Source organism: Eptatretus burgeri, chromosome 4 (assembly GCF_056783735.1).
Source record: "Eptatretus burgeri isolate ZD-2024b chromosome 4, Ebu_testis_v1, whole genome shotgun sequence".
In the NCBI taxonomy this organism is placed as follows: Eukaryota; Metazoa; Chordata; class Myxini; order Myxiniformes; family Myxinidae; genus Eptatretus; species Eptatretus burgeri.
Window position 1 is genome coordinate 134,711,736 of NC_140964.1, and position 26,142 is coordinate 134,737,877.

General features: G+C 43.1%; 1 protein-coding gene and 1 long non-coding RNA gene across 4 annotated transcripts in view; one reads left to right on the forward strand and one right to left on the reverse strand.

Moving 5' to 3' along the window:
* LOC147029170 (uncharacterized) overlaps positions 1-1,564 on the reverse strand; it is a 31,099-nt gene extending 29,535 nt beyond the window's left edge. For both annotated transcript variants that reach the window (XR_015056832.1, XR_015056831.1), the window contains exon 1: positions 1,373-1,564. This is a non-coding gene — a long non-coding RNA (uncharacterized LOC147029170). The remainder of the gene's footprint in view (positions 1-1,372) is intronic.
* Positions 1,471-23,945, forward strand: LOC147029171 (uncharacterized). Of its 2 annotated transcripts, none has more exons than XM_085876409.1 (4): positions 1,471-1,625; positions 9,976-10,408; positions 18,614-18,748; positions 23,832-23,945. In XM_085876409.1, the coding sequence occupies exons 2-4, from the start codon at positions 9,988-9,990 to the stop codon at positions 23,852-23,854; spliced, it is 579 nt and encodes a 192-aa protein (XP_085732535.1). In that variant the 5' UTR covers positions 1,471-1,625; positions 9,976-9,987; the 3' UTR covers positions 23,855-23,945. The 2 variants fall into 2 exon arrangements, with proteins under 2 accessions (XP_085732535.1, XP_085732534.1); XM_085876408.1 differs by lacking the exon at positions 23,832-23,945 and adding an exon at positions 18,881-19,936.
* The last annotated feature ends 2,197 nt before the right edge of the window (positions 23,946-26,142 follow it).

Here is a 26,142-nt window from a genome sequence, read left to right on the forward strand (position 1 = left end):
ACACTGGTGTGATCCACCGGAGGTCACCACCACACACTGGTGTGATCCACCGGAGGTCACCACCACACACTGGTGTGATCCACCGGAGGTCACCACCACACACTGGTGTGATCCTCCGGAGGTCACCACCACACACTGGTGTGATCCACCGGAGGTCACCACCACACACTGGTGTGATCCTCCGGAGGTCACCACCACACACTGGTGTGATCCTCCGGAGGTCACCACCACACACTGGTGTGATCCTCCGGAGGTCGCCACCACACACTGGTGTGATCCTCCGGAGGGTGCCACCACACACTGGTGTGATCCTCCGGAGGTCGCCACCACACACTGGTGTGATCCTCCGGAGGGTGCCAGCACACACTGGTGTGATCCACCGGAGGTCACCACCACACACTGGTGTGATCCTCCGGAGGTCACCACCACACACTGGTGTGATCCTCCGGAGGTCACCACCACACACTGGTGTGATCCTCCGGAGGTCACCACCACACACTGGTGTGATCCTCCGGAGGTCACCACCACACACTGGTGTGATCCTCCGGAGGTCACCACCACACACTGGTGTGATCCTCCGGAGGTCACCACCACACACTGGTGTGATCCTCCGGAGGTCACCACCACACACTGGTGTGATCCTCCGGAGGTCACCACCACACACTGGTGTGATCCTCCGGAGGTCACCACCACACACTGGTGTGATCCTCCGGAGGTCACCACCACACACTGGTGTGATCCTCCGCTGGTCACCACCACACACTGGTGTGATCCTCCGGAGGTCACCACCACACACTGGTGTGATCCTCCGGAGGGTGCCAGCACACACTGGTGTGATCCACCGGAGGTCACCACCACACTGGTGTGATCATTTCTTTCTTTTGTTTTATTTCCAAAGAACATTATGAAAGCATCTAACAAACAAAGGCAATTCAAAATGGGTGAAAAATGAATAAATAAATAATCACAATAAAATGATGCACATGGTCCACCATCGACCACCACACTCCACCTCAACCCCCACCCTGTCCCCCATCCACCCCCTTCTGGTAAAACTCCAAAAACCCAGGATCACTACTCACCTCCACTCATTTTTTTCCTGCCTGTTTAATAAACTTCAACCTCATTCTTCCCTCCAAGTCTCCAAGACATCTGTTCCCCACCATCTCAGATCATTCCCACTCATAAACCATGATCTTTTCTACCCACATTAACCCACCCATTCCAAATTTCCCATTTAAGGTATTGCTTCTGTCCTCACCCAAGGACACTGCTCCATCACATCAGCTCACCTGACTAAAGTCTAAAAATCCAAGTGAGTTAAAACTGTTATAAACCAATTTGCGACCGACAAACATATAAATATAAATACCTGTAAAACGTCCTTCCACAACCCCCTGGAGAAGTTTGTTGCCGTTCACAATGAACTCGACCCGTGACGTCATTCAGCCAAGCAGCGCAAACCAAGATGGCGCCCACCACGTGACCTCAGAGCTCACGGTGGCGACACTTTTTACGGGCTGTGAGCATCCTCCACATTTTCAGTTCAGCGGTACAGGTGACGTCACGTCCGCTAATCACGGTAACCCGGAAGCTCGTGCTTTGGGCGGAACTCATCGCGAGAGGTATTTTCGGAATTCTTATTTAATACCGAGAGAGATGTAAAAACGTTAATTTAAATATAAAATAATAATTTTCTGTTCCTCGATGACGGAAATGAAGGAAAGTTAAAGGAGTTTTTATTCAATGTTTGTTGAGGTGTTTGGTTGTTGATTTAATGAGGTGTTTTTCACTTGTTTTGTTTTATTCACCACATTGTTTAATAATCACATCATCACGAAACTTCGTACAACGATCGCCAATTAGTTAAGATCGACTTTCTCGTGTTCTCAATCCAACGGATGACACAAAGCACGTCGTGTCTGTGAACAGATCAAGTGCTTCATTAAAACCTCAGGGCAGTCAACGAGCGAAGAAGAAGAAGAACATCATATACAGTATATGCAACCAAAGCACAACAGAGCATGCCATGGACTGCGTCAAATGACGTCACATCCTCAGAAATAAAACAACAACCGATACCGGCGTGGCCACTTTCTTACCTTGGGGACAAAAAAAAAACTTTGTGAACTAACATTTCTTGTTACTTCGTCCAAGTCAACATGCACATGTGATGTTGTGGGTCAGGGTGTCGGTGGAGAGCACGACCGCTAGAGGGAGCAGTAGAGTCGGCTCCACCGAACACACCGGAATTTAGGTCGTGACCCTCGGATAAGTCCGAAAGGCACGGATCCCTTACAGGACCAAGAATCGCCAATAACTCGACCGCGTGGGGTAGGGTTAATTGCAAACTTCAATATACCTAATTATCCACGCGGCAAAGCGACCGGAGAATTCAGACCCTCGACAGACCTCGAGCGGGACGAGCCGTTACCATGCCCGAACCGTGTGTAACCCGAGCAGACGGTTACTGAGGCCCGTCGGTCCAAATGAACAATTTACTGCCTGGCTATTTCTCAACACGCACCGTGCTAAGCCAATGAAAGAGATGACAGGGAACGAGCTGGGACATTCAACAATAGGGAAATTTATTACAACTAGTACGTACCCGTACGTGAGTGGCCATACGTACAAAAAAAATACTTTCAAACCGCGAAGCTAAAACGACAACCACACAGGCCATTCCTTCGCTCTCATGTGCCCGTACGTGCAACCCCCCCCCCCCCAAAAAAAAACAAAAAAAAACTTCCAAACCGCTTGCCAGAAACAACCACACAAGCCATTCCTTCGCTCTCACGTGCCCGTACGTGAAAAAAAAATTAAAATTTCAAACCGCTTGCCAGAAACAACCACAAAGGCCGTTCCTTCGCTCTCGTGTGCGCCAATGTATTTTGCCTTTTCGCAATGTCATCGCAAGGAAAAACACAAAGAGAAGAAAAGAGAAAAAAAAATTTCAAACAACCACACAGGCCGTTCCTTCGCTCACGTAAACGACGACTGGATTGGGGCATTGTGTTTATCTAGAAATGCGCTTAAGAAATCGAGAAATTATTAGAATACAGTCAGTCATCACTATCCGGAAATCCGTACGTTGTAACCCGTAATGGGGAATGTGGCTGAGGTTCTCTTCCCCATCGGCCACAGCAACGTGTCTTGTCATTGGTTGGTAAATAAATGGCCATAACTTGGGAAGCACTTGTCCGATTAATATCAAACCTTGAAAAGGCACATACTCAGGTCCCCAGCAATATACATGGTAAGTTTCAATCAGATCCAACCAGTGGTTGTCGAGAAGCAGCGGTCACACACACACACACACACACACACACACACACACACACACACACACACACACACACAGCTGGAATTATAGATACATTATAATCGGGGCGAGAAGCACGTAAGGGCAGAGTTATCCAAATATCAGGTAGGCAATATACAGTGAGCAGCAGCACTTGACAGCTCTACTTAAGAGACGGGCCCACACACAGACACACACCCAAAGAAATGGATCCCGTTGGGTCTTTATTGAAGGGTTCCAGCTCAAGGAAAGGTGAGCTGGAGACCAGAGCCTGTGCTTAGACCTGTCCACCTCATGCGGTCTTCGACGATCTGGCTCAGTTATGGGACTCAACCACACAGCTTTCACGTGGCGTCAAGTACGAAGGCACCGGGAACGGAGCGGCAGATGCCAGCACGATCCAGATGGCAAAACAAGCGAGGAGGCGGCGAGGCAGGCGAAGAAAGTGATTCTCCTCAGGCTCCGACACACAACAAGGCTCCGACGCCAGCACGAACATGAACACGAACCCGAACACACTCCAAAAGGAACCTGGTCTTTTTATCCGCTCCCTGAGTGGGACGGAGCCTCGGTGTCAGACGTTCTGTGCACGCTTGGTTGGACAGGGATCAGGTGTGTTGACGCGCTGTTCGCTCCTGACTTGACAGGAAGGGGAGCCTGGCAACACACCAGTTCAGTGGAGGAGCCGTGAATGGGAACGTGCTGCAAAGCGTTAGTTCAGTGGAGGAGCCGTGAATGGGAACGCGCTGTAAAGTGCGAGTTCAGTGGAGGAGCTGTGAATGGGAACGCGCCATAAAGTGCGAGTTCAGTGGCAGGGTGGTTGGTTTGTCAAATCTAAGGATTGAAAGACCTGACTATAAAACAACTTCGCAGCGCACGTACACTTAATTACCCATTAAACAAGGGATGGGACCCTAACTAGAAACATACTTACCGATGTAACTGATCTATAAGGACTATAGCTGTTTTGTGCAATGGGTTCCAGATTCGTAACAATATATTAAGATGTTGAAGAAACGTAAATTATTGGGAATAAACACCAGCAAAATTGGATCAAGCCATTGAATAATACCGCATTGCTGGGACATCACAAAAAACTGAAAACCAGAACAGTATTTGCACACGTGCTTGAAGGTAGTTGACTGACGATTCCAGGTGAAGAGGAAAGGTGCTACCACTGGATAGACTGTCCTCAAGTGCCTCGGGATTATTCTGCCCTGTTGACACACATGCAACCACTCATCCATCAAGAACGTAGTCATTCAAGTGTTTGGGGCATGAACGTAGATGTCCTGACCTACGTCAGATGTCCTGGGGAGGTGACACGGTTGCCATGCTGTCAACACCATGGCGTTGAACCTGGGAATCACAGGGATGATCAAGCATAGAGGGTAGAACTGCAGGAGGAGGACTTGAGGCAGAACAGGTTCAGCTGGAGTTGAGAGAATGGGTGGTATGTGAGGTGGATCAGGGGGGGGGGAGTCATAGGTGGCTCCTCCAAGTCACCTTCATTGCAGAGGGAATCATCACAGGAACCTCTGTGCAGATGCGGGATGGTAGGTGCCGTCCGCGTGGATACAATGCAACATTCAGATTATCGTACACGATACGATGAGTGTCGGAGTTGAGAGCCAGCAAACTTGCAGATGTCGCACCAGTTCCCGTCCACAGATACAACCAGGTAACGATCCCGTGCTCAAGACTTGGATCCATCCGAGTGTAAGTACACTAGGTCTCCAACATGAAGTCGAAGTAGCAGAACATTTTGTTGATGGGGACTTGGACTTCTCGCCATAAGTACGGTTCCTGGAGCGTTGAGCATGCTGCTCTTGGAATAAGGTTCTGATACGAGATTGGAATCTGGTAGTTAGTGAACTGGTCACGTTGTGTCTACATTTCCCATGCAGACATACCGCAAGATCTCATGTGCGAGTTTAATCGGGCAGTCGCCGAGGAAATCTGACGAGGAGAAACTGGACCTCCTTATGGGTTTTGGTATAGTAATTCAGATTTTAATTCCTGAATGGCTTTCTTGGCAACAGGGTTTTTGTTGGGGTTTTTGGCGCAACCAAGCTCGAGGGAGATGGGGTGATCTTTTGTAGGACCTTGTCATTGGTGAGAAACTTGAATGCGGAGGCTTCATCAGTCCGGATAACAGCCGGTGGCCCCTTCATCGGATGAAGTTGAATGATGAGTGTCAGCAGACCGTCACACAGGGTGTCATGGCATTCATCATGAATGAGAAAGAAAGGGGTGTAGGAAGTAATGCACTCATGCAAGACCAAGATCAGTTCACACTCACGCTTTCGGGTATCTGCTGTGAAAGTCACACCGATTGTATTGGGAGGATCATCGGACGATTGAGGAATGGCACTCGGAGTGATTTTTCACAGAGAAGCACAGTGGTGGCAACGGGTAGTTACATAGTTGATGGACTTATCCATGTCAAGGGCAAAGAAATGGCGATGCATCAGTTGCTTAAGTTGGTGGCAAGATGGGTGATCAAGCTTGTGGTGGTGTGCCAAGGGCTCCCTCTTCTTCCTCCCCCATCCCGGAAGAGGCCCTGCCCAGTCGGCTGAGAGGGTGTGGCCAAAAGGAGGAAGTGAAGCTAAGGGGAGGAGTTTGTCGGCTTCGCAGAGAGAGGGTGCTCGTGTGTCGAAGGAGCGAACGAGAGAGAAACGAAGGCTTCGTAAAAAGGTTGAGTTTGTGGAAAAGTCGGGTTTTCAAGGCGTGCTCGGGTTTTCTAAGCGAGCGAACGAAGGAGGCACAGTGTTGGATCTGCCGGGAGAGACGCTGAAACTGCCTGCACGTCGAGTCTGCCTTTTTGGGGCAGTGGGAGAGGCGGCCTGCACGTCGAATCGGCGATCGACTTGTGAGGAGGCGATTCTGCCGTGAGAGAGACGGCAGCCGGCTTTGAGAGCCGAGCGTGGAAAAGGAAAGAAAAGGTGATTCGACAGAGAAAGAAACTGAGAGGACGGAGTTGGGAAGTCGGGCTACGAGGCGGGAAGGCAGGAGAGGAAACGACGGAGCCTCCGACGGTCCCTGCTCACACCAACGGCTCGACACGTTTGCCGATCCGCTTGTCGGAGCCCGGCACCTCGATTTGGGCCTTGTCTGTTGCACAGCTGAGGCCCATCGTTGACTTTACGCGGGGTCAGAGCGCACGGAGACCGCGTGCGGTGCGAAGGGGGCAAGAGTACGACGCCTCCATTTTTGCCACGCAGCGCGTTCGAGCTTGGGCTCGAATCCGTGGACATCCGCCTGTTGCGAGCAACATTTGTGCTTTTGACACTGTCCTCTCGTCCATGAAACATCACCAAGTACTCTGTCTTGTCTTGCATGCATGCTGTCTGTCTTTGTCTGCACGTGTTGTATAAGGCATATCTCGGTAGGGACCCCCTCGAAACCTGTAGTCCGTAGTTCCCTCGTTAAGAATGGGTTAAATATTGTTAATAAAAACATTGTCGTGAATGGTTTGCTTGTGTCGTGTTCCCCTATATTCCCCAATAAGTCTCGTTGGTTCGTATGAAGTTGCCGCTTTGGATTAATTTGTGTCTCGTCGAGGAGTGATCCGTTCGATTGGCATATAAAACCAAAAATGGTTACAGACTGGCAGAAAACGCTCAGCATCTGACACAACCCGTCTGTAACCTGGGTTCTATTTCTCCAACCGGTAAGGTACAAGGATTATGTTGGTATCGCGATTGAAGACCCGTGACCCGAGGCCTGTGCCGAGCCGGCTGGCGTTATAAACCCCGGAGACGGCGGTGGTGAGGATGGCGCCAAGAGTCGGGCGAGAATCCCGCCACCCCGGATCCGCAACAATATTATGTTTTGTCATGTATAATCATGTACAATATGTGTGTATATAATATATATATATAATCATGTACAATATGGATAATATGTATGTATAATATGTACAATATGTGTGTGTATAATATGTGTATAATCATGTATAATGTGTGTATATAATATATAATCATGTATAATGTGTGTGTATATAATATCTGTGTATAATATGTGTAATCATGTACAATATGTATAATATGTGTGTATATAATTTGTATAATCATGTACAATATCTGTGTATATAATATGTGTAATCATGTACAATATGTATGTATATAATATGTATCATATGTGTGTATATAATTTCTATAATCATGTACAATATGTGTGTATAATATGTATAATCATGTACAATATGTGTATAATATGTACAATATGTGTGTGTATAATATGTATAATCATGTACAATATGTGTGTATAATATGTGTAATCATGTATAATGTGTGTATATAATATGTATAATCATGTATAATGTGTGTATATAAAATGTGTAATCATGTACAATATGTATAATATGTGTGTATATAATGTGTAATCATGTACAATATGTGTATAATATGTACAATATGTGTGTGTATAATATGTGTGTATATAATGTGTAATCATGTACAATATGTGTATAATATGTACAATATGTGTGTGTATAATATGTATAATCATGTACAATATGTGTGTATAATATGTGTAATCATGTATAATGTGTGTATATAATATGTATAATCATGTATAATGTGTGTGTATATAAAATGTGTAATCATGTACAATATGTATAATATGTGTGTATATAATGTGTAATCATGTACAATATGTATGTATATAATGTGTATCAGATGTGTGTATATAATTTCTAAAATCATGTACAATATGTGTGTAATCAATGTATAATATGTGTGGATATAATAATTATAATATATATAATCATGTATAATGTGTGTATAATATGTATAATCACGTATATTGTGTGTGCATAATCACAAATCAATATGTGTGTATACAAGATGTATAATGACATATCAGTATGTGTATAATGTGTGTGCATCATGGAGTACTCCATGTAGGATGGCAAGGGGAAAAAAAATGGCTGCCCATTCAAAAATGGAAACTGTTAAACCCATACGCTTGAAAACCACGAGAGTGAAGTTACAAGCATTTAAAAGCCAGACCTTTTATTCTCGAGCTTTTTCATAACTAACACGGATGAACAATATGCCAGAATATATCGTAAAAATACCACATTGGGGAGATCACAAAATGGCCAATTTGTTCATCCTCAAAAATTGTTTATAAATGTCATTGTGCCAGGCACAATAATATCCTCTCACCTTGCTATCCTCTCACCGCCACCTGTCGTCGCGATCCCCTTACCACGACCTGCCTTCACTACCCCCTCACCACTGCCTATCCTCACTACACCCTCACCGCTGCCAGCCCTCACTGCACCCTCACCACTGCCTGCCCTCAATACTCCATCACCACTGCCTGCCCTCGCTCCCACCCTCATCACTGCCTGCCCTTGCTATCCCCCCCATCATTGCTTGCCCTTGATATCCCCCTCACCACTGCCTGCCATCACTACTCACCACTCCCTCATTCGCTCCACCGATCACTACTGCCTGCACTCGCTACCCCCTTATAAAGAATTCAAGTATTGAACAAACGGAGAGGGGGCTCTGAAGCCGACTCTTGCATGGAACGTCATTTCATCTCGGGCCGGCCCTGAGTGTGGCAGTGACAGATTGGTAGCATTAGGCCTCACACTGTAAAAAGGGAAATTCATGAATTCATTCATTGGAAGCACATGCCACAGCGCATCGCGTCCAGTTTCTACCGGTACTCCAGGGACCTCCGTCTGGTCATCCCCCAGGCAGATGCCTGGCCCATCCCAATCTATTAGAGATCAGACATTCCAGGCACCCTCCAAAAGGGACCGCCTCAGGTTAACCTGAGGAGACTCATCTGGTGGATGACACCTCAGCACCACCCCAACACAAACTGCAGTGTGTATTGAGGAGTGAAGTGTTTTGTGGTGGTCGCAGTGCAAATCCTGCGACCAACCTCCCAGGGAAGGTAACTGGCTGCAGGAGGACGTCTGCAAACACAGTTGGCACCAGATATGGATGGCCGTTGGCTCACAAGGAGCTTCTCTGCCCTTTGACAGGTTTTGTATTTAATCCTGCTCGGTGTCCATGAAAGGGAAATGAGGAAGAAGAAATGGAAGAAGAGGTTCTTCCCAACCATGGCTTTTCTGCTTGTTTTGTCCTTGTTTTGTGCAACCTTGGTGTTACTGTTCATGCATTGACTTTTTCCAGATGGATATTGATTGTATGCCAAAACAATTATGAGAGAGGTGGGGGGGGCACTTTCATTTTTGGTTCCTTTATTTTGTTTGCAGTGGCTGCTGATTGCATCGTTGCTGCGAGTGTGGCTGTGCCACTGATGAAGTGCCCCCTGTAAATGAGAAGAAATTTAGAATTTGTTCAGAGTGCCAGTGATAGCTCACCTTCTTTTCAGGAAAGCTGCCATGGGATCTTTGTTGTCCACCAACTAATGCTGTGAGAGGGGATGATCCGTTTGAACGTTCATCTGAGGGACGGCACACACCCACGTGGATCCCCTTCCCCATCTATAAAACACCACGGGGACAGTTTATAGCCGTGTTGGGATTCAAACCCAAGCCAGAGTACTCAGGGGCAAGTGTGCCTTCCTCAAGGCCATCCTGCCAGCCCACATGGGTTGAACAAACTGGCTGTAAAACCCCACATTGATTGGATAAACTAGATAGTAAAGAAAATAACATGTACAACTTTCCTTGTCCCTGGCAGGTCATCGGTGGAATGGGCAACTTCTTGGAATGGCTCCAAACACAAGGTCTGAGAGCAGAAACAGCCCAAGCAGTGATCAATGTGCTTGGAATTGAGACTCGGAAGGTTCTTCGAGCTTGTACAGACTCTGATTCATTGCGAGCCGAGCTCCTCTCTCTCACCAAAGAGAAATTTAAATTTGCAATGTACGCCGACTTCTGTAAGTTTGTGAAATCTTTCTTGAAGCCGCAGGTTGTTCAGCTTGCAGGGTCTTCTCTGTTGGGAAGTCTGTTCATCAACTTAGAGAATGTTATTCGAGAACTTTCCAGTTTCTGTGAAAAGTTTGTTGGATTCCAAAATGTGCAGCTGGAAAACGTTCCTGGTTTCCAGGGAATCGGTTTCAGTGGTGTCTGCAACCTCCAGTATCAGGACGATGGATTAACACCCAAGTATGGTACGTCACTATTTTATACACCCCAACATGCCAAGAAACACCTCGATATTGACCCATTCATGTTTTTTTTTTTCTTGTGACTTATGGAATCTCTTTTGGAATATTTTTGTGTTGGCGAAGACGTTTAGATTCTTGATAGACAGTCAATGATTTTTCTTCGAAATCGCATTATATTCCAAAGTGTTCCATGTTTATCAGAACATTTAAGTTATCCGCATGTAGGAAGCAGTTTGCTTACCCCTCATATTGGCATGGACAGTGTGAGGGACGTCCAATAGGCGAAAGGATTCTGTAAAATATACAATGGCTGCACTGGAAGCTGTAGCCTGGATTGAGAGATCTGTCAGGCCTCATATGTTTGAGGGACACACAGTGAGGGACAGGTGAGAAGGTGTTGGGAGGGTGGGAGGCTTGGAGGGTGAGTGAAGGGGAGAGGGGAGGGAAGGCTGAGAAGATGCGGATGGGAGAGGATGGGATGGGTGGGGTGAGATGATTGGTAACCTGAGAGGGGCAGGATGAATGGGTAGATGAAAGGGGGCAGGTTTGGTTTAGGGTTGGAGTGATCATGATGAAGAAGTATATGAAGGGTGCTGATGCCAGAGAAGTTAGTGAAGAGAAGCGTTTCAATACGTTTTCAAAAGGAAGAAGCATTTTCTTCAATGGGAAAAACATTTTCTGAGTGTTGTGGGGGTGGAGAGAGTAGTGATGATATTCATGCAAACATAACGAAGTGTTCGAGGTTGGGGGGACGGGGGTGGTTTCCAATAGAGTTCCTATACACAAGGAGTAGCGACAACTTTCAATTGGAAGCCATTTTGTATCCATCGAGCACGGCACACCGAACCTGTGTCAATTGCGCATGAAGCGGAATGTGTTTGTTTTGTCATCAAGCTGTCTTCCTCTGCACGCAAAACGAAGATGAAATTACTTGTTGCTTTTTTTTTGTTGTTCTTCCAACATGTCAGAATAAGCATATCCAATCAGACAGAATTGATTTAACCTTTAAACTTATCACAGAAAACCGAAGCAAAATGAAGTGTAATGCCCGAGTAAAGGTTCACACTGATTGCCTAATTCGAGGTAGACAGACTGTGTAAGGAGAATAAAAACACCGGTATTGACAGACTGAATGGAGAAATTTGAAAAGTGAAAAATAGAAATGGAGTCACGCCATCCACGCCATAATTGCACACCATCAAAGGAGTCGAGAATTCAAGAAGATAACAATTGTGAGTGAAAATAAAATAGACAAAGATCTCGAGTTGATTGATTGTGTACTCTGCCTGAAGGCAGGTCCTTGGCTGCTTGGAAAGGCTGATACTGAGTGGTTTGCCATCACCTTCCCAACTCTTCATTTATTTGAACATCCTGTCAACTTTTCATTAAGTAGTGTGTCGCTGAAAACATGCACACAGTGATTGTAATCCTTCATTATTTTCATTAAATCTCTCATATTTCATGTTTTCCCTTTTCCCACAGCTTGTTAATGCATGTTTCGACATGATCATTCAACAGCGTATCATCCACACCACTCAGGGTATACGGCACTCGGTCGAGTGCATACCTCTTCCAGGTTGAAAAGTTTACATTTTCTATCCCACTGATAGAATGGATCTTTATCCGGACCTGAACCAAAATCTAATCGGCTTGTTCTCGTCACCGAGCCAACTCGTCCACAACCCTTTGAAATATTGTGCTATGGATCATTTTTGGCCCCATCTCTCAATGCTGAAAAATCACTTTGGAAATGCTTGCATCCAGATCTTTAGCTTCACCAAAATCCAATCGATTTGTCCTTGTCATACATCCAACCTGTCAAATAAGTTTCATCTGAATCAGTTTATAATTTTTGCAGATATTCTGCTGACAGACAGACAGACAGACATGTTTAAAAACCTAACTTCTGTCCACATTCGGTAGTGGAGGTAAATATATAAATACAAATCTTTAACATTCTCTTCAACACAAGTGAACATTAGCCTTTCTTGAACATATGCGAAAGATGAATAATCCTTTCGTGAACATGTACCTTTCCACAGCCTTTCTTGAACATGTCTGGTGATCCAAAAACAATTCCACAATGATTACACGAAAGGAAAATTAGGGAAAACCGAGAGGTGGTTTTGCATCGTACTTAACTGGCCAATGCAATCCCCAGTGGTGCAGAGTTTTGCTGCAAACTCCACACTTGATGACAAAAATCAATTGTTTATGACTTGTCCCACCCGTGTGAACATTATTTATCCATTATTGTTATCACTTCTCAGAATATTGGAAAAATCATCCAAGGGCTGGACATTTCAAAACCTATTGGACCAGATCGTATCCCCACAATTGTCCGGAAGATGTGCTTGCCAGAATTGTCCCCTATTCTCTCAAACCTGTACAACCGATACCTATCAAAGTCGGTGTTCCCATCTTTCTGGAAGGTCGATGCAGTTGCACCTGCCTTTAAGGGGCTGTCACACCTTGACGTTTTAGCCAGCGTATGCCGACGTATGAAAAATTTGGCGAATACGCTGGCACACGTCGAATACGTTATGGGTAAGTTTTGTGTACGTTAAGAGCACACTGAAGCACGCTGGCATACGTCGTAGTACGCCAAGCTCGTCGACAAATTTTGTGCATGCTCAAAATTTTCCGACGTATGCCAGCGTATGACTCACACGTTCCGCATACGCTGGCCATAAGTTGTAGGCACATTATGCGATCGTTGACGCACGTCGACACACGTTACTTGTAAGTTACTCATACGTCGAAACACGTCAAGGTAATGTCGAGCTTACCCGAAACTTATTTCTAACCTATGAGTAACGTGCTTTGAACCTATGTGTAACGTATCTCCAACGCATATTGACGTATGTAGTCGTATTTGACGTCTTCCGGACGACCACAGAACTTACTGAACGTGTTTCTAACTTACAGCTACCGTATATTGGCGTATTGGCAGCTTTTAGGGGAATTCATATATAAAAATGGGGTTCACAGGAGGAACCCGTCAGTGTTCCAGACCCCATGGTTTTTTTTTTTTGTTGTTTATTTTTTTCTTCAGAATGACGGTGATGTTGACACTTCGATGTCTAGTATGGTTATGATTTGAATCGTCAAGCGGCAGCCTTTTAATAGGCTACGCCACGTGATGGTCGGCGATACTCTGCCACGTTCTGCATAAGTTAGACTATCGTTGGGAATAAGTTGTGAACGCCGACAACTCGCAAAGCATTCGTTGGTACAAGTTAGCTATAAGTTATCGAAACGTTCTGTGTACATTACTAATACGTTATGCATACCTCCATCTCGTTAATATATGCCCAAAACTGAAAAAAAAAACATCAAGAGTTCAGCGTACGCCAGCATGTTAAATCAATTTTGATACGTTGCCATACGCTGGCTAAATCGTCAAGGTGTGACAGGGGCTTCAAAGGCTCTGGGGAGAAATGTGATCCATCCAAATGTTAGCCGATCAGCCTTCTTCCCATAAAGAGCAAAGTATTTGAATGCCTCATCACTGAGCAGGTTATCACTTTTCTGTAAGACCACAATGTCCTAACTGATGCTCAGGATGGATTGCATCATTTCCTATCTACTGGTGATGTTCTTTCCCTCATCACTGAACACTTAACCAGGCCCTAGACCAGTGTGGTGAGGCCAGACTGGTAGCCCTTGACATCTCCAAGGCTCTTGATAGTTTGGTATCAGGGTCTCATTCACAAGCTACAGTCACATGGTATTCCTGGGCATCTGCATGCAATAATCTCAGAATTCTCACACATCACCAAATTTTTGTGGCATGATGGTCAATCTTCTGCAGCGCATATGATTAATGCAGGTGATGCCCAGGTCTGTGTTCGGGCCATCTTTGTTTCTGCTTGACCTAAATGATTTGCTCGAGAACATTTTGTCTCGGCTCGACATTAATGCTGATGACTCGACCCGATACAGAACTTATCCTCACTGCCTGCCTACTTCACTCCACCTTCAAGCCAGCGTCAATCTAAATTGGTTACCTTGAGAACGTCAGTAACCAGGGAAAAGACTGGTTCATCAAGATCAATCAAAAGAAGCCCCACCTAAATCCATATCCAGGTCAAGATACCCCTCTTTTCACAACCCAGTTATAATACCAAACATTATTACACTAATAGCAAGAATTGCTTTGAAATACATGTCCCCTACTGATATGATATTTTCTTCGTCCAAAAAGGGCATAACTTTGTGAAAAATTGATGAAATGCCCTGACACTCAAACTTGTTATGAAACTTATCATAAGAAAGCCATGCACTTCGTTTCAGTTGAATATGATGAAGGATATGAAAAGAAAAGGCTGAAAAACCACAGGTGTGACGGATGGACGGGCAGAAAGCCTTTAGTCCCCTCCAGTGAAACTGGTGGGGGACTAATAACTCGATGGCACCTGTCTTCTTGGTCTGGATATCACTTCTTACTTTGTTTGGGATAAGTACATTTCTGCAAATGTCAAAAGAGCATCCTCGCGACTTTGCTGCTTGTATCGAGCCGTCTGATATTTCCCTCCCGAGGCGTCGCTCCACACCTCCACAAGACCACCACACGTTCAGTCATGGAAAACTGTAGTCAGGTCTGGAAAGATGCTTCGACTCATCTTCTGTTCCTTCTTGACAGAATTCAACAAGGAGCTGTTGCCCTCATAGGCCATGAACTGGCATCAACCTCTCTTCGTGAACATGTCTCAACATCAATCGTCTCTGCAACCTCTCTTGGTTTGACGCTCTGTGGACTCTGTCTTTCTGCAGGTACTATAATGGAACATTTTCAGAGGGCCTTTCACTACTTGGGTCACCTTTGCATCCTTTCACACACTCTATCTGTTTGGCAGCCTCTGCACACTCCAACACTGTCTGTTTCTAGGGTCAACACAGTGTGAAATTTCTCTAGTTTTTTCCCCACACACTGAGAAACTCTGTAATTCCCAACCTGAATCCTGTTTCCTCGCAACATAAACCTTTCCCAGTTTAAGGGAGACCTGAATAAGTATCACTTTTCCCAGTGATTTCCCCACAATTTATTTTTTGTAGACTCCACCTTTGAGTGGCCTTGAGGCCTTGTGATGGGCTAACTCACCTTACAAAAAAATACATCGATAAGATATCATACTACACAATCTGAGGGAGAGAAAATGGAAAACGAGAACAGTGTGAATATGTCCAGGATGCCTCAGACAGGATTATTACTCGCATCTGGGGTTTGTGAAAGGGGCGGCTTCTTCTTGAGATGTGTAAATTAATTGATCATTCAGTGCAGGCAAAAGGTGAAAAATTTTCATAACAATATATTATGGTATTTTTAGTCATTCACCCTGACCGTTCACGAGTCGGAAATGGAAATCTGTAAAACACCAAAGCCTAATTTGAGGTAGTCAGACCTTCACAAGTTGCCGTTGCAGGGCCAAATCGAGTACTGTCGAATACCCCGAGCAATCAGTGCAAAATCAGTGAGGTTGAGTGGTTTATGTAAAGTGCAACTCCACCACAGATGTTTGGTTCAGTCCTACCAAACTGGAGGAAACAATAGCCAGGAAGACACAAAAGAGTCAGGGACATCCAGTGGGAGGAAGGATTCTGTTGAATAGATGATGTCTGGTTCATTGGCAGTGGCCTGGATTGAGAGATCTATCATGTTAGAGCAGAGACCTTGGATGTTTGAGGTACACAAAGTTGGGGACAGCAGAGGTGGTGCAGGTGGGGTGGGGGGGCACTGGCTTGAGCAAGGCTTTGAGGTGGTGGGGTAATGGTCAAGGTTTGAGTTGGTTAGGTGCAGGTGAAGCATTTGTGGTGGTGGGTGTGGGGGGAAGCATTGAAAGTATTTTGATTCATTGAAGAGTTTGAAGTGATTGAGAAAAGGTGAGGAAAAGAATAGAGAACAAACAGTACAGGCAGAAGGAAATTGAAATGTAATGAGATGTCTATGGAGTGGAATTTATATTTTTACGAGCATAACCCGCGCTCTGCGCGACATGTTGGGGTGGGTGTGTTTGAGAAAGGAACTGATGCAGAGTATCAGAAGTAATTTTACTTTAATGCAGTAAGTGGAATACGATTTCACTGTTTCAGAACCATTTTATTTACTTTTTTTGTGCCATGCACCTCATATGGTCTTTGAGATAATGTAAGCCGAATATCACGTTACTCGAGCGCAGAACAAAGTCGAAGATAGCGCGACACGAAACCACAAACTCAGAAATAATATACAAGATTTTTAAGTGAGCAGAAGAAATGGATTAATTTTGAGGATAAAGTAAAATATTTTGAAAGAAAGAAGCTAAACGAGGAATACGGAGACAAAAGGGACACAGAATTTTACAGTAGCCCGCGAATGTTGGCCATGATCAACACAAAAAAACTAATTCGATAAATACAGCACAAGACGGTATGAATCAACACAGACAACACACGATTTTTGAAATGACATAATCCGCCTTAGATTATTAGTCATGCATCGGCAGAAATCCCTTGTGACAATACATCGGTTGGCCTGGATGTATATCATGCCTGCCAAATAAGGATTGTACCATGAAACGACTCACAAAGTTTTTAAAGGAGCCGGAAATACTTGTAAATGTACCTGCGACAAACAGGTGTACCTCTGCACAACGAAAGACTTCGTGAAGCTTCTGAACAACTCGGTACTCTCTTCTCAAAAGTTAACATCTCGCAGGCCATACCACAAAACTCTTGACTCTATGAGCCCATAAAAAGCCTGAGGGTTTATAGACATGCTTGTTTCTTCTTAAACCTTTGTGCTTCTTAACACTGATGGATATGTATATATATATATATATGTATATATATATGTATATATATATATATATATATATATATGTGTGTATATATATATATATATATATATATATATATATATATATATATATATGTGTATATATATGTGTGTATATATATGTGTGTGTATATATATATATATATGTGTATATATATATATATATATATATATATATATATATATATATATGTATATATATATATATATGTGTATGTATATATATATATATATATATATATATATATATATATATATATATATATATACATATATACACACACACACATACACAGTCATGCACCACTTAAAGACGTTCCGGGCAACGACAGATCGCATATACGACGGATCTGCCAGCTCTGAAAAAAAAAAAGAAAAAAAATGCAGCTGAAAAATTCCTATCGCCGAGTGATGTAGCCGACGTAGCGCTGCCAGTCGTATAAAAATAGCACGTACAATTATGTACGCTGTACAGTACATAATACTTCATAATGATAATAAACGACAGTGTGGCCCTGTTACAATGCGATCGTTGAGGTCCATAAAATATCATCGCGAAAAAAGCAGGGTCCTGCTAAATCGGGATTCAAGAAAATCGGCTTTCAAACTGAACCAATGTTTGCACGTTTACCTTCCAGCAAGTAAATTACCTTTGAATTGAAAAATTCCACGAATAAATCGTTATTACAGTCGAAATTAAAACACGAATTTATTTTTGGTGAAGCTTTTCATGTTGTTAAAGCAATCACACTGTTCCAAAAATATATATCACAATTGACAGGAGCTCGTTTCTTCATTTATAAATTATAACATCGATGCAATGATTTCGTATTTATTAAAATCCAAATGCAATTTATTCATCTTTCTATGATCGATGCGAGAGAAGATTGTAAGCTGCTGCTAACAACACCGATGGCCGTCATGAACAGCACAAAGGTAAAACTAACGTGTCTTCAGTCTCTCTTGGATGAGTGTTACAATTGCTGACAATATTCAGTACAGTAACATGCTGTACAGGTTTGTATCCGAGGAGCAATAGGCTATACCATATAGCCTTGGTGTGTAGTTTTGTGTAAGTACGATGTTCGAAAACGAAAAAAAAAAATGATGTTCGCACAACGACGACGTCGCTTAACGACGCATTTCTCAAAACGTAACCCCGTCGTTAAGTGGCACATGACTGTATATATGTATGTTTATATATATATATATATATATATATATATATATATTTCTGTTTCTCATTGAAAACACCTTGATTCATCTCCTATAATGACGGCAGCATTATGGAGCCTCGTTCTAACAGCAAAAGTGACTTCTCTTGTATACTATGTATTTACAGGATTTATATTTGGCAGTGTTTTAAACTTCATGTCCTTCATTATTTTCAGGTGATGTCTTTCCTGCAAATGTGGAATCCACACGACACAACGGTTCATCTGTCTCAGAAACTTCAAGACATGCTTCTGAAAAGGAAGATTCAGATATTCATTTGACAAATGGCAGAACTGTCTGTCCTGCAACAGGTGAGCAGAAACCTTCCAAATGAATGTTCAATCTTTTGAAGTCAGGGTTTATAATATTTTTGAAATCATGAAATATTTTGCATTTTGAATTTGACAAAAAAAACAAAAATAACTTCTTGTTTGTTTGTGTAGAACAATCAAGAAGTCCAATAGGGCAGATAATGTCCAGGTGCAGTGTCACAGTGAAGAAGATATCCATTTTGAATAAACAATCCCAAGAACAAGACTCACGATCTTCAAAATACAAGTGCACATCTGGTGAAAACAGCACAAAGATAAATATTAAATTAAACAAACCCAAAAAGGTTATCAAAAGGAAAATGCGTTATAAGTGTAATATCTGCAGTGTACATTTTACTTTACCGAGAGACATCAAAATACACATGAGGACCCACAGAGAACGCCCTCATAAATGCTCTGTCTGTGATAAAGGTTTCTCTCAAAAACACGGTTTGAAAGAGCATACGAGGATCCATACAGGAGAGCAACCTTACAAATGTTCCATCTGTGATAAATGTTTCTCTCAAAAAGGCATTTTGAATAAACATTCGAGGATCCATACAGGGGAGCGACCTTACAAATGTTCCACATGTGATAAGAGTTTCTCTCAAACAGGAAATTTGAATAAGCATATGAGGATCCACACAGGAGAGCGTCCTTACAATTGTCCCATATGTGATAAAGCTTTCTCACAAAAAGGCATTTTGAAGATACATATGAGGATCCATACAGGAGAGCGACCTTACAAATGCTCTGTCTGTGATAAAGGTTTCTCTCTGAAACATGGTTTGACAGGACATATGAGGATCCATACAGGAGAGCGACCTTACAATTGTTCCTTATGTGATAAAGTTTTCTCTCGAAAAGGAATTTTGAATATGCATATGAGGATCCATACAGGAGAGCGACGTTACAAATGTTCCACGTGTGATAAAGGTTTCTCTCGAAAATGCATTTTGAATACACATATGAGGATCCATACAGGAGAGCGACCTTACAAATGCTCCACATGTGATAAGGCTTTCTCTCAAAAGGGCATTTTGAATAAGCATATGAGGATCCACACAGGAGAGACGAAAAGGCGTTATGAAAGAAAGTGCAAACACCTGGGAACAAATAATCCGAAGACTTTGCCCTGATAACGGTAATTTTAATAGGGCAGCTCTCAACACAAAAAAAAAAACATAATCCTCAAACAGAAAATATTCACAGAAGAGGAATTAATAATATGAGATGAACAAACTGAAGAAGCAATGAGAAATAACTGGTCACCGATAAATGGTGAACAACCGACCACCAATGCTACAATGGAATGACCAACAGAACTTACTTAGGCTGCACAGAGGGCAGAACGGGAGAGGAAAACAAAAACGGATGGAATTTCGGATTTCGTCGCAATTACAGAAACAGAAATTTGGCAACGGATTATGCAATTGAATCAAGAAACAGGACTGAAAACCTCACAACAGGACCAGAGAATGACAGGAGGAAATGCTGCGGCAGCACTCCTACAAACAGGTCTACCTGAAGTTACTAACTTAGATCAAATACCACCTATACAAACGGAACAAACAATTGATCACAATTAGGAGGAGAATAATGAACAACAGAATGAAGAAAAGGAAGAGGAGATGGACAATGAACAGCATAGGTTCAAAGGTGAACTGGCTCATAAAATAGAGGAAATCAAATAAATATCACCCAAGCAAAGATCACATTTCCACCGAATAAACAACAATAAACAGTTTAAAATACAAGTGAGGAGAATAAATCAAGCAGTGATTAAAATGCTCCCCAAATCATCTAATTTAAGAAAACGATGTGAGTTTGGCAACAGCACCATATGTCCAAGAGAAAATAACAGGCAAACAATGACAAAAAAGATAGATCTGACAACCTGACCAGAAACAAAACACCACCATGGAAACAGAGACTTGAGAAGCAGTGAGACCGACTGATGGTGGAAACGGGACAAATAGAACAATTTAAGAGGGGAAACAGAAGTTCAAAGATCATGAAAAGCATCAGCCAGATGTAAAAGAAATACAACAAAGAAAACAATGGACTTGACCTATTAGCTGCCCATAATAAGCTCCAAATACAACAGATAGCAAAGAAAATATAAAACCACGATGAGGGCATCAATAGAAGAAATCAAAATCAACAGTTTGAAAGCAACCCGAAAAATTTCTACCGAGATCCAGGGAAAGGGAAACAAAATGTGACGACTTCCCCTTAAAAAACAGAGGATCTAAAAAAATTTTGGAAGGGTATATTTGAAGACGAAAAAGAACACAACAAGGAAGCAGAGTGGATACGACACTTGGAAAAGAAAAAGCAACATCTCCAGGAAATGCACCCACTGATAATTGACGAGGAACAAATTAGAAAACATCTCGCAAAAGCACCGAACTTCAAATGCCCAGGCCCGGATGGGATTCCGAACTTCTGGCGAAAGCAATAATTACATGCTCTCCACCCTCACTACGTTCAAGCATTTAATGAACTTATCCAAGGGAAACAGTCAACGCATGAATGGCTCAGAGAAGGTAGCACTTCTGATTCCCAAATCCAAAGAAACCCATCTAACAAATATGGACCAACAACATGCAAACTCTTAACAGGTATAATCACCGATGCAGTTCACGACCACCTCACTCAACAAGGAGCTTTGGAAGCAGAGCAGAAAGGATGTAATGGAACAATAGACCATTTATTATTAAATAAAAGCATCCTCGAAAACTGCAAGCTCCGACAAACCAACTTATCGACAGCCTGGGTAGATTCCAAAAAGCCTTCGACAGTGTCCCACATTCATGGATTATAAAATACATGCAGGTGTACAAACTTGACCTCCAAATAGTCACATTAAGTGAGAAAGCAACGAAGCTCTGGAACACAACTGTGGTACTACCTTACCTGGAAGGAAAAATTTAAATCACGGCAGTAAAGATACGATGTGGTATCTTACAAGGTGACAGTCTTTCCTCCCTCCTGTTTTGTCTAGTTCTGGACCTCATCAATGAACCTGAAACTCATCAATGAACAAGGACACTGATACAATCTGATATGCAACAGAAAATCGATTAAAGAAACAAGAAAGGTGACACACCTACTGTACAAGGACGATCTAAAACTCTTTGCCCTGAATGATATGAAATTTGCAGATCAACTAAAACTAGTAAAGCTGTACTCGGAGGACATCCGAATGGAGTTTGGTCTTGACAAATGTGTCAAATGCACATTTTACAAAGGAAAAACAAAAAGAACAGATGACATCTCAACCGATGAAAGCACACCAACACAGGAACGAGAAAATGAAGCATCCTATAAATTCTTAGGAAGAGAAGAAGGCCCCCAGGTAGAACACAAAACAATGCGTGAAATAATCAATAAAGAATACTTACGCAGAATAAGACTAACTCTGAAGTCATCCCTCTCCCCAACAAACAAAATCAAATATATAAACCAACTTGCAGTGCTGCTTTTCCAATATAGCTGTGCAATTATAAACTGGCCACAATTGGAGATCAACAATCCAGACACCAAAACAAGGAAACTTCTCACTATTCACAAGATATTCTGCAAAAACCAATGCATACCGAGGTTGTACTTACCGAGGAGAGGGAGGAGGTGGTCTGATCGAGTTGAATCAAGTGCACAGAACATCGTGTGTCGGACCAGCACTGTATGTGAAGAGCTCAACAGACGATCGGATGAGATTTGTACACAAACAAGAAAACAACAGACATTGCACGTTCGGACACTGCAAGATTTTATCTTTGATTCACCGCACCAATCCGATAAAAGGGGGTGTATTAAAACGTGTGTGTAAAGTTTCTTTCTCACAGAGTGGAAATTGCCTTTCGAAAGAGTTGTTGAAATATTTGAAACTGCATTGAAACATATGCGTGTAACTTTGATGAAGTTTTAAGAAGCATTGAGCGTGACTTGTATTTCCCGTGCGGAATTTTACAGTTACTGAGGATTGTTGATGATTTGTTGTGATGGATTATTGCGATTTAATTGCAATTGAATCTGCTTGAATGATACCAGCGCATATTAACAGTGGATTTTAATAAATTGTATTTAAATTTCCTTCTGGTGTTTTTTTTTTGTTGTGCGCCGGTTGTCAATTGACTGAAAAGTTTAAAGTGATTGTTTTACTTGTCTGCCTAGTGACACTGAAGATTTATTCACCAATATAAACTTCTTCCTTTTGACCTTAAGAATGGCCCAGCCACATTTGAACGCTTTATCAATGATCTCATTGCAGATCTTGAGAGGTTTGACGTGTACATTGATGACGTCATTATTCATTCGATGACGTGAGAAGAGCATTTGAGTAGAATTCATGCTTTCTTTGTGAAATTGACAGAAGCTAAATTGACTGTGAATTTGGCTAAATCTGAGTTTGCAAAAGCACAGATGGTGTTTTTAGGTCACGTTGTGTGTCAGAGTCAGGTTCAGCCAGTCAAAGCAAAGGTGGAAGCAATAATTATTGATTGCTTCGCCGCACCGAAGAGTCGGAAGGAACTCAGGAGATTTCTGGGTATAGCAGGATGGCACCGCAGATTTTGCAAAAATTTCTCTGACAATGATTCTTTTGACTAATCTGTTCAGCAAAAGGGTAAAGTTTGTATGGGATAACAAGTGTCAGACTACATTTGAGACAATCAGAGCTGTACTCTGAGTTCTCCGGTTCTTGCCGCACCAAATTTCCAGAAAATTTTCAAATTGTCCGTGGATGTTAGTGGTGTTGGGGCAGGAGCAGTGCTAATGCAGGACAGTCTAGGTGTTGATCATCTGGTGTGCTATCACTCGAAAAGTTAAGCAAACCCTCCGAAAAAGTACTCGACAATAGAAAAAAAGAGACCCTTGCTCTTCTGTTAGCTTTGCAACAGTTTGAGGTATACCTGGGGGTAACTACTTTTCCGATAGTTGTGTTCACAGATCACAATCCGTTAACTTTTTTTTCACCAGATGAGGAATAAGTACTAGCGACTAATGCAATGGAGTTTAATTTTGCAAGAGTTTAACTTGGAGATGAGATACATCAAAGGTAATGACAATGTCATTGCAGATGCTTTGTTGAGAGCAGAGTAACTCTGGAATTGTTCTTGAAGACTGTGGGAAAGTCCTACGGGGATTAAGCTGCATTGTTCGATTTATTTTTATTTTTTTGGGATCCTTAAAGCTGATTTGTTGTTGTTTATCTTATGTTGAGGATCAGAGAGTTCTTCTTTAGGTCGCACGCTCTGCTTTTCTGTGTTGAGATGTTATGTATTAGTAAATCAGATATAATTGGAAATGTTAAGTTTTGTGTCAAAGATGACTTGCATTACATGATTGTAATAGTAACTGTGAGAAAGGCAACTCGAGTTGCAGTGAATTAGATAAATGGGATACGTATTTGGAGAAAAGGCGATGGTGCAGACGACTGAGTGCGTATGTGGCCTCGTGACGTCGAGATGGATTATCAATAGAACTTTTAGGATGACTTTTGTTGAGGCTACGGTGTTCAAGTAACGTGAGAGCTTCACCTCTACATTGGGGAGAACTGGACTGGGTGAAAGATTTGTTATGGAAAACAATGCTCTGAACCAATGGTCAAGCTTTTGTCAATCTTTGAATTCAGAAAGTCCTTCAGACAATTCAGACCTTACTTCAAGATAGACCTTGCATAGAGATCGATGTTTGACCAGTTTGTGATTTTTCTCAAGGTCTGAAGAGAGGGAAGAGACTGCTGTCTGTCAGAAAGATGAGGGATGTCACTGCAGAGAGTGGAATCATCAGCAAATAGATAATGAGAATTTTCCAGAGAGCCAGTGAGATCATTGATGAAGATTGGGAATGTGATGGGGCTGAGTACACTGTGTTGAGGGTACTCCAGCCTTGACAGGGTAAGGAGACAAAAGGGTTTTGTTGAGAGCCACATATTGGCATAGAGTGGAGGAAGTCAGTAATCTCAGAGTGGAGTTGGCCTTGGATTCAATAGAAAGACAGTTTGGAGAGCAATGCAGAATGCCAGACAAACATCAAAAGCTCGAGATATGCTCAGCGAGACAGCCCTGATATCATGTCTAATATTGAAGTACTCCAACCATTGTTTGTAGAGTAAAAGCAGCATGCCAAAGGTGGAGTGACCTGGTCTGAATCAAAATTGATGATTTGAGATGACGCCGTTGGAGACGATGATGTCGTCAAAGAGCGAAGGAGCTCCATGTGAGCCACCAGCCATCCGTATCTCGTGCTCAACTGTCTCTGCGGACGTCCTCCTGCAGCTTGGTTACTTTTTATTAGGAGGTGGGTGGCAGCATTTGCACTCCGGCCAGCGTAAAACCATTCAGCAAAACATATGAAAAGCACAAAAAAAAATCTGTAAACCCACTCTGTGGGAGCACTTCCTGAGCAACTGCCCTCCGCAGGGCAGCTCAACAGGTGACAGGATTGGGGCAAAGCCTTCAGGACCCCCAATATTTGATGCAAGGAGGAAAATCATGGGGTAACCTTCCCAGATCAGATTGATCAGAAGTCTCGGGGTGGTGCTGAGGTGTCGTCCACCAGACGGTGATCTTCTGGGTTAACCTGAGGTGGTCCCTCTGGGTGGGTGCCTGGAATGTCCTATCCCTATGAGAGGATGATCACCTGTCTCTGTTATCATCTGAACTCAAGCGTTTGGAGATCGGTAATCGCAGCACTCTCTGAGGTTCAGAGACCGGATTGTAGAGAGATAATGGAGGGTAGTTACACCAACTATTGGTCTGGTCACTCTGATGGTTACCATGCCCAAGGAGTTGCTGTCGCTGTGTTCAATAAGCTGACTCCAGTGACGATTGAGGGAACACCGGTCAACGAGTTTATAATGAGACTAAGGATTCGTCACTCGTTAGGTGTTGTTTCCCTGGTCTCTGTTTATGCTCCGACTGAGGCGAGTGATCTCACCGTGAAGGATGCATTCTATGGTGCAATCGAGTCTGTGGTTGATCAGTGCCCCAGGCGAGATACTCTTCCAGTCTTGGGGGATTTCAATGCATCGACTGCAACTGATAGAGATGTTTATGACACATGTGTTGGTCCCCATGGATCTGGAACTGTGAACCAGGATGGCACAAAGTTCCTTGACTTTGCAAGAAGTCATGAACTTCAGGTGTCTGGATCATAGTTACAGTGCCCACAGGCTAATCACTGGACTTGGTATTCCAACGCTGGTGGTGTGACAAAGGAGATTGACCATGTGCTTGTTGATGATTGCTGGAGGATGATCCAGAACTGTAGGGTCCACTGGAGTGCACAGTTCCTCGATACTACCACAGGTTTGTTACAGCAACTCTTAAGTTTCAGCTAAAATCTTGGAGAATGGTACCATCCCAGCCAAGGCTGGATGTTGACAA

Coding starts and splice junctions, on each gene's coding strand:
- LOC147029171 (XM_085876408.1), top strand. CDS start 9,988: ATGGGCAACTTCTTGGAATGGCTCCAAACACAAGGTCTGAGAGCAGAA. Junction 10,409..18,613: donor TGGATTAACACCCAAGTATG/GTACGTCACTAT, acceptor CATTATTTTCAG/GTGATGTCTTTCCTGCAAAT. Junction 18,749..18,880: donor AACTGTCTGTCCTGCAACAG/GTGAGCAGAAAC, acceptor TTGTTTGTGTAG/AACAATCAAGAAGTCCAATA.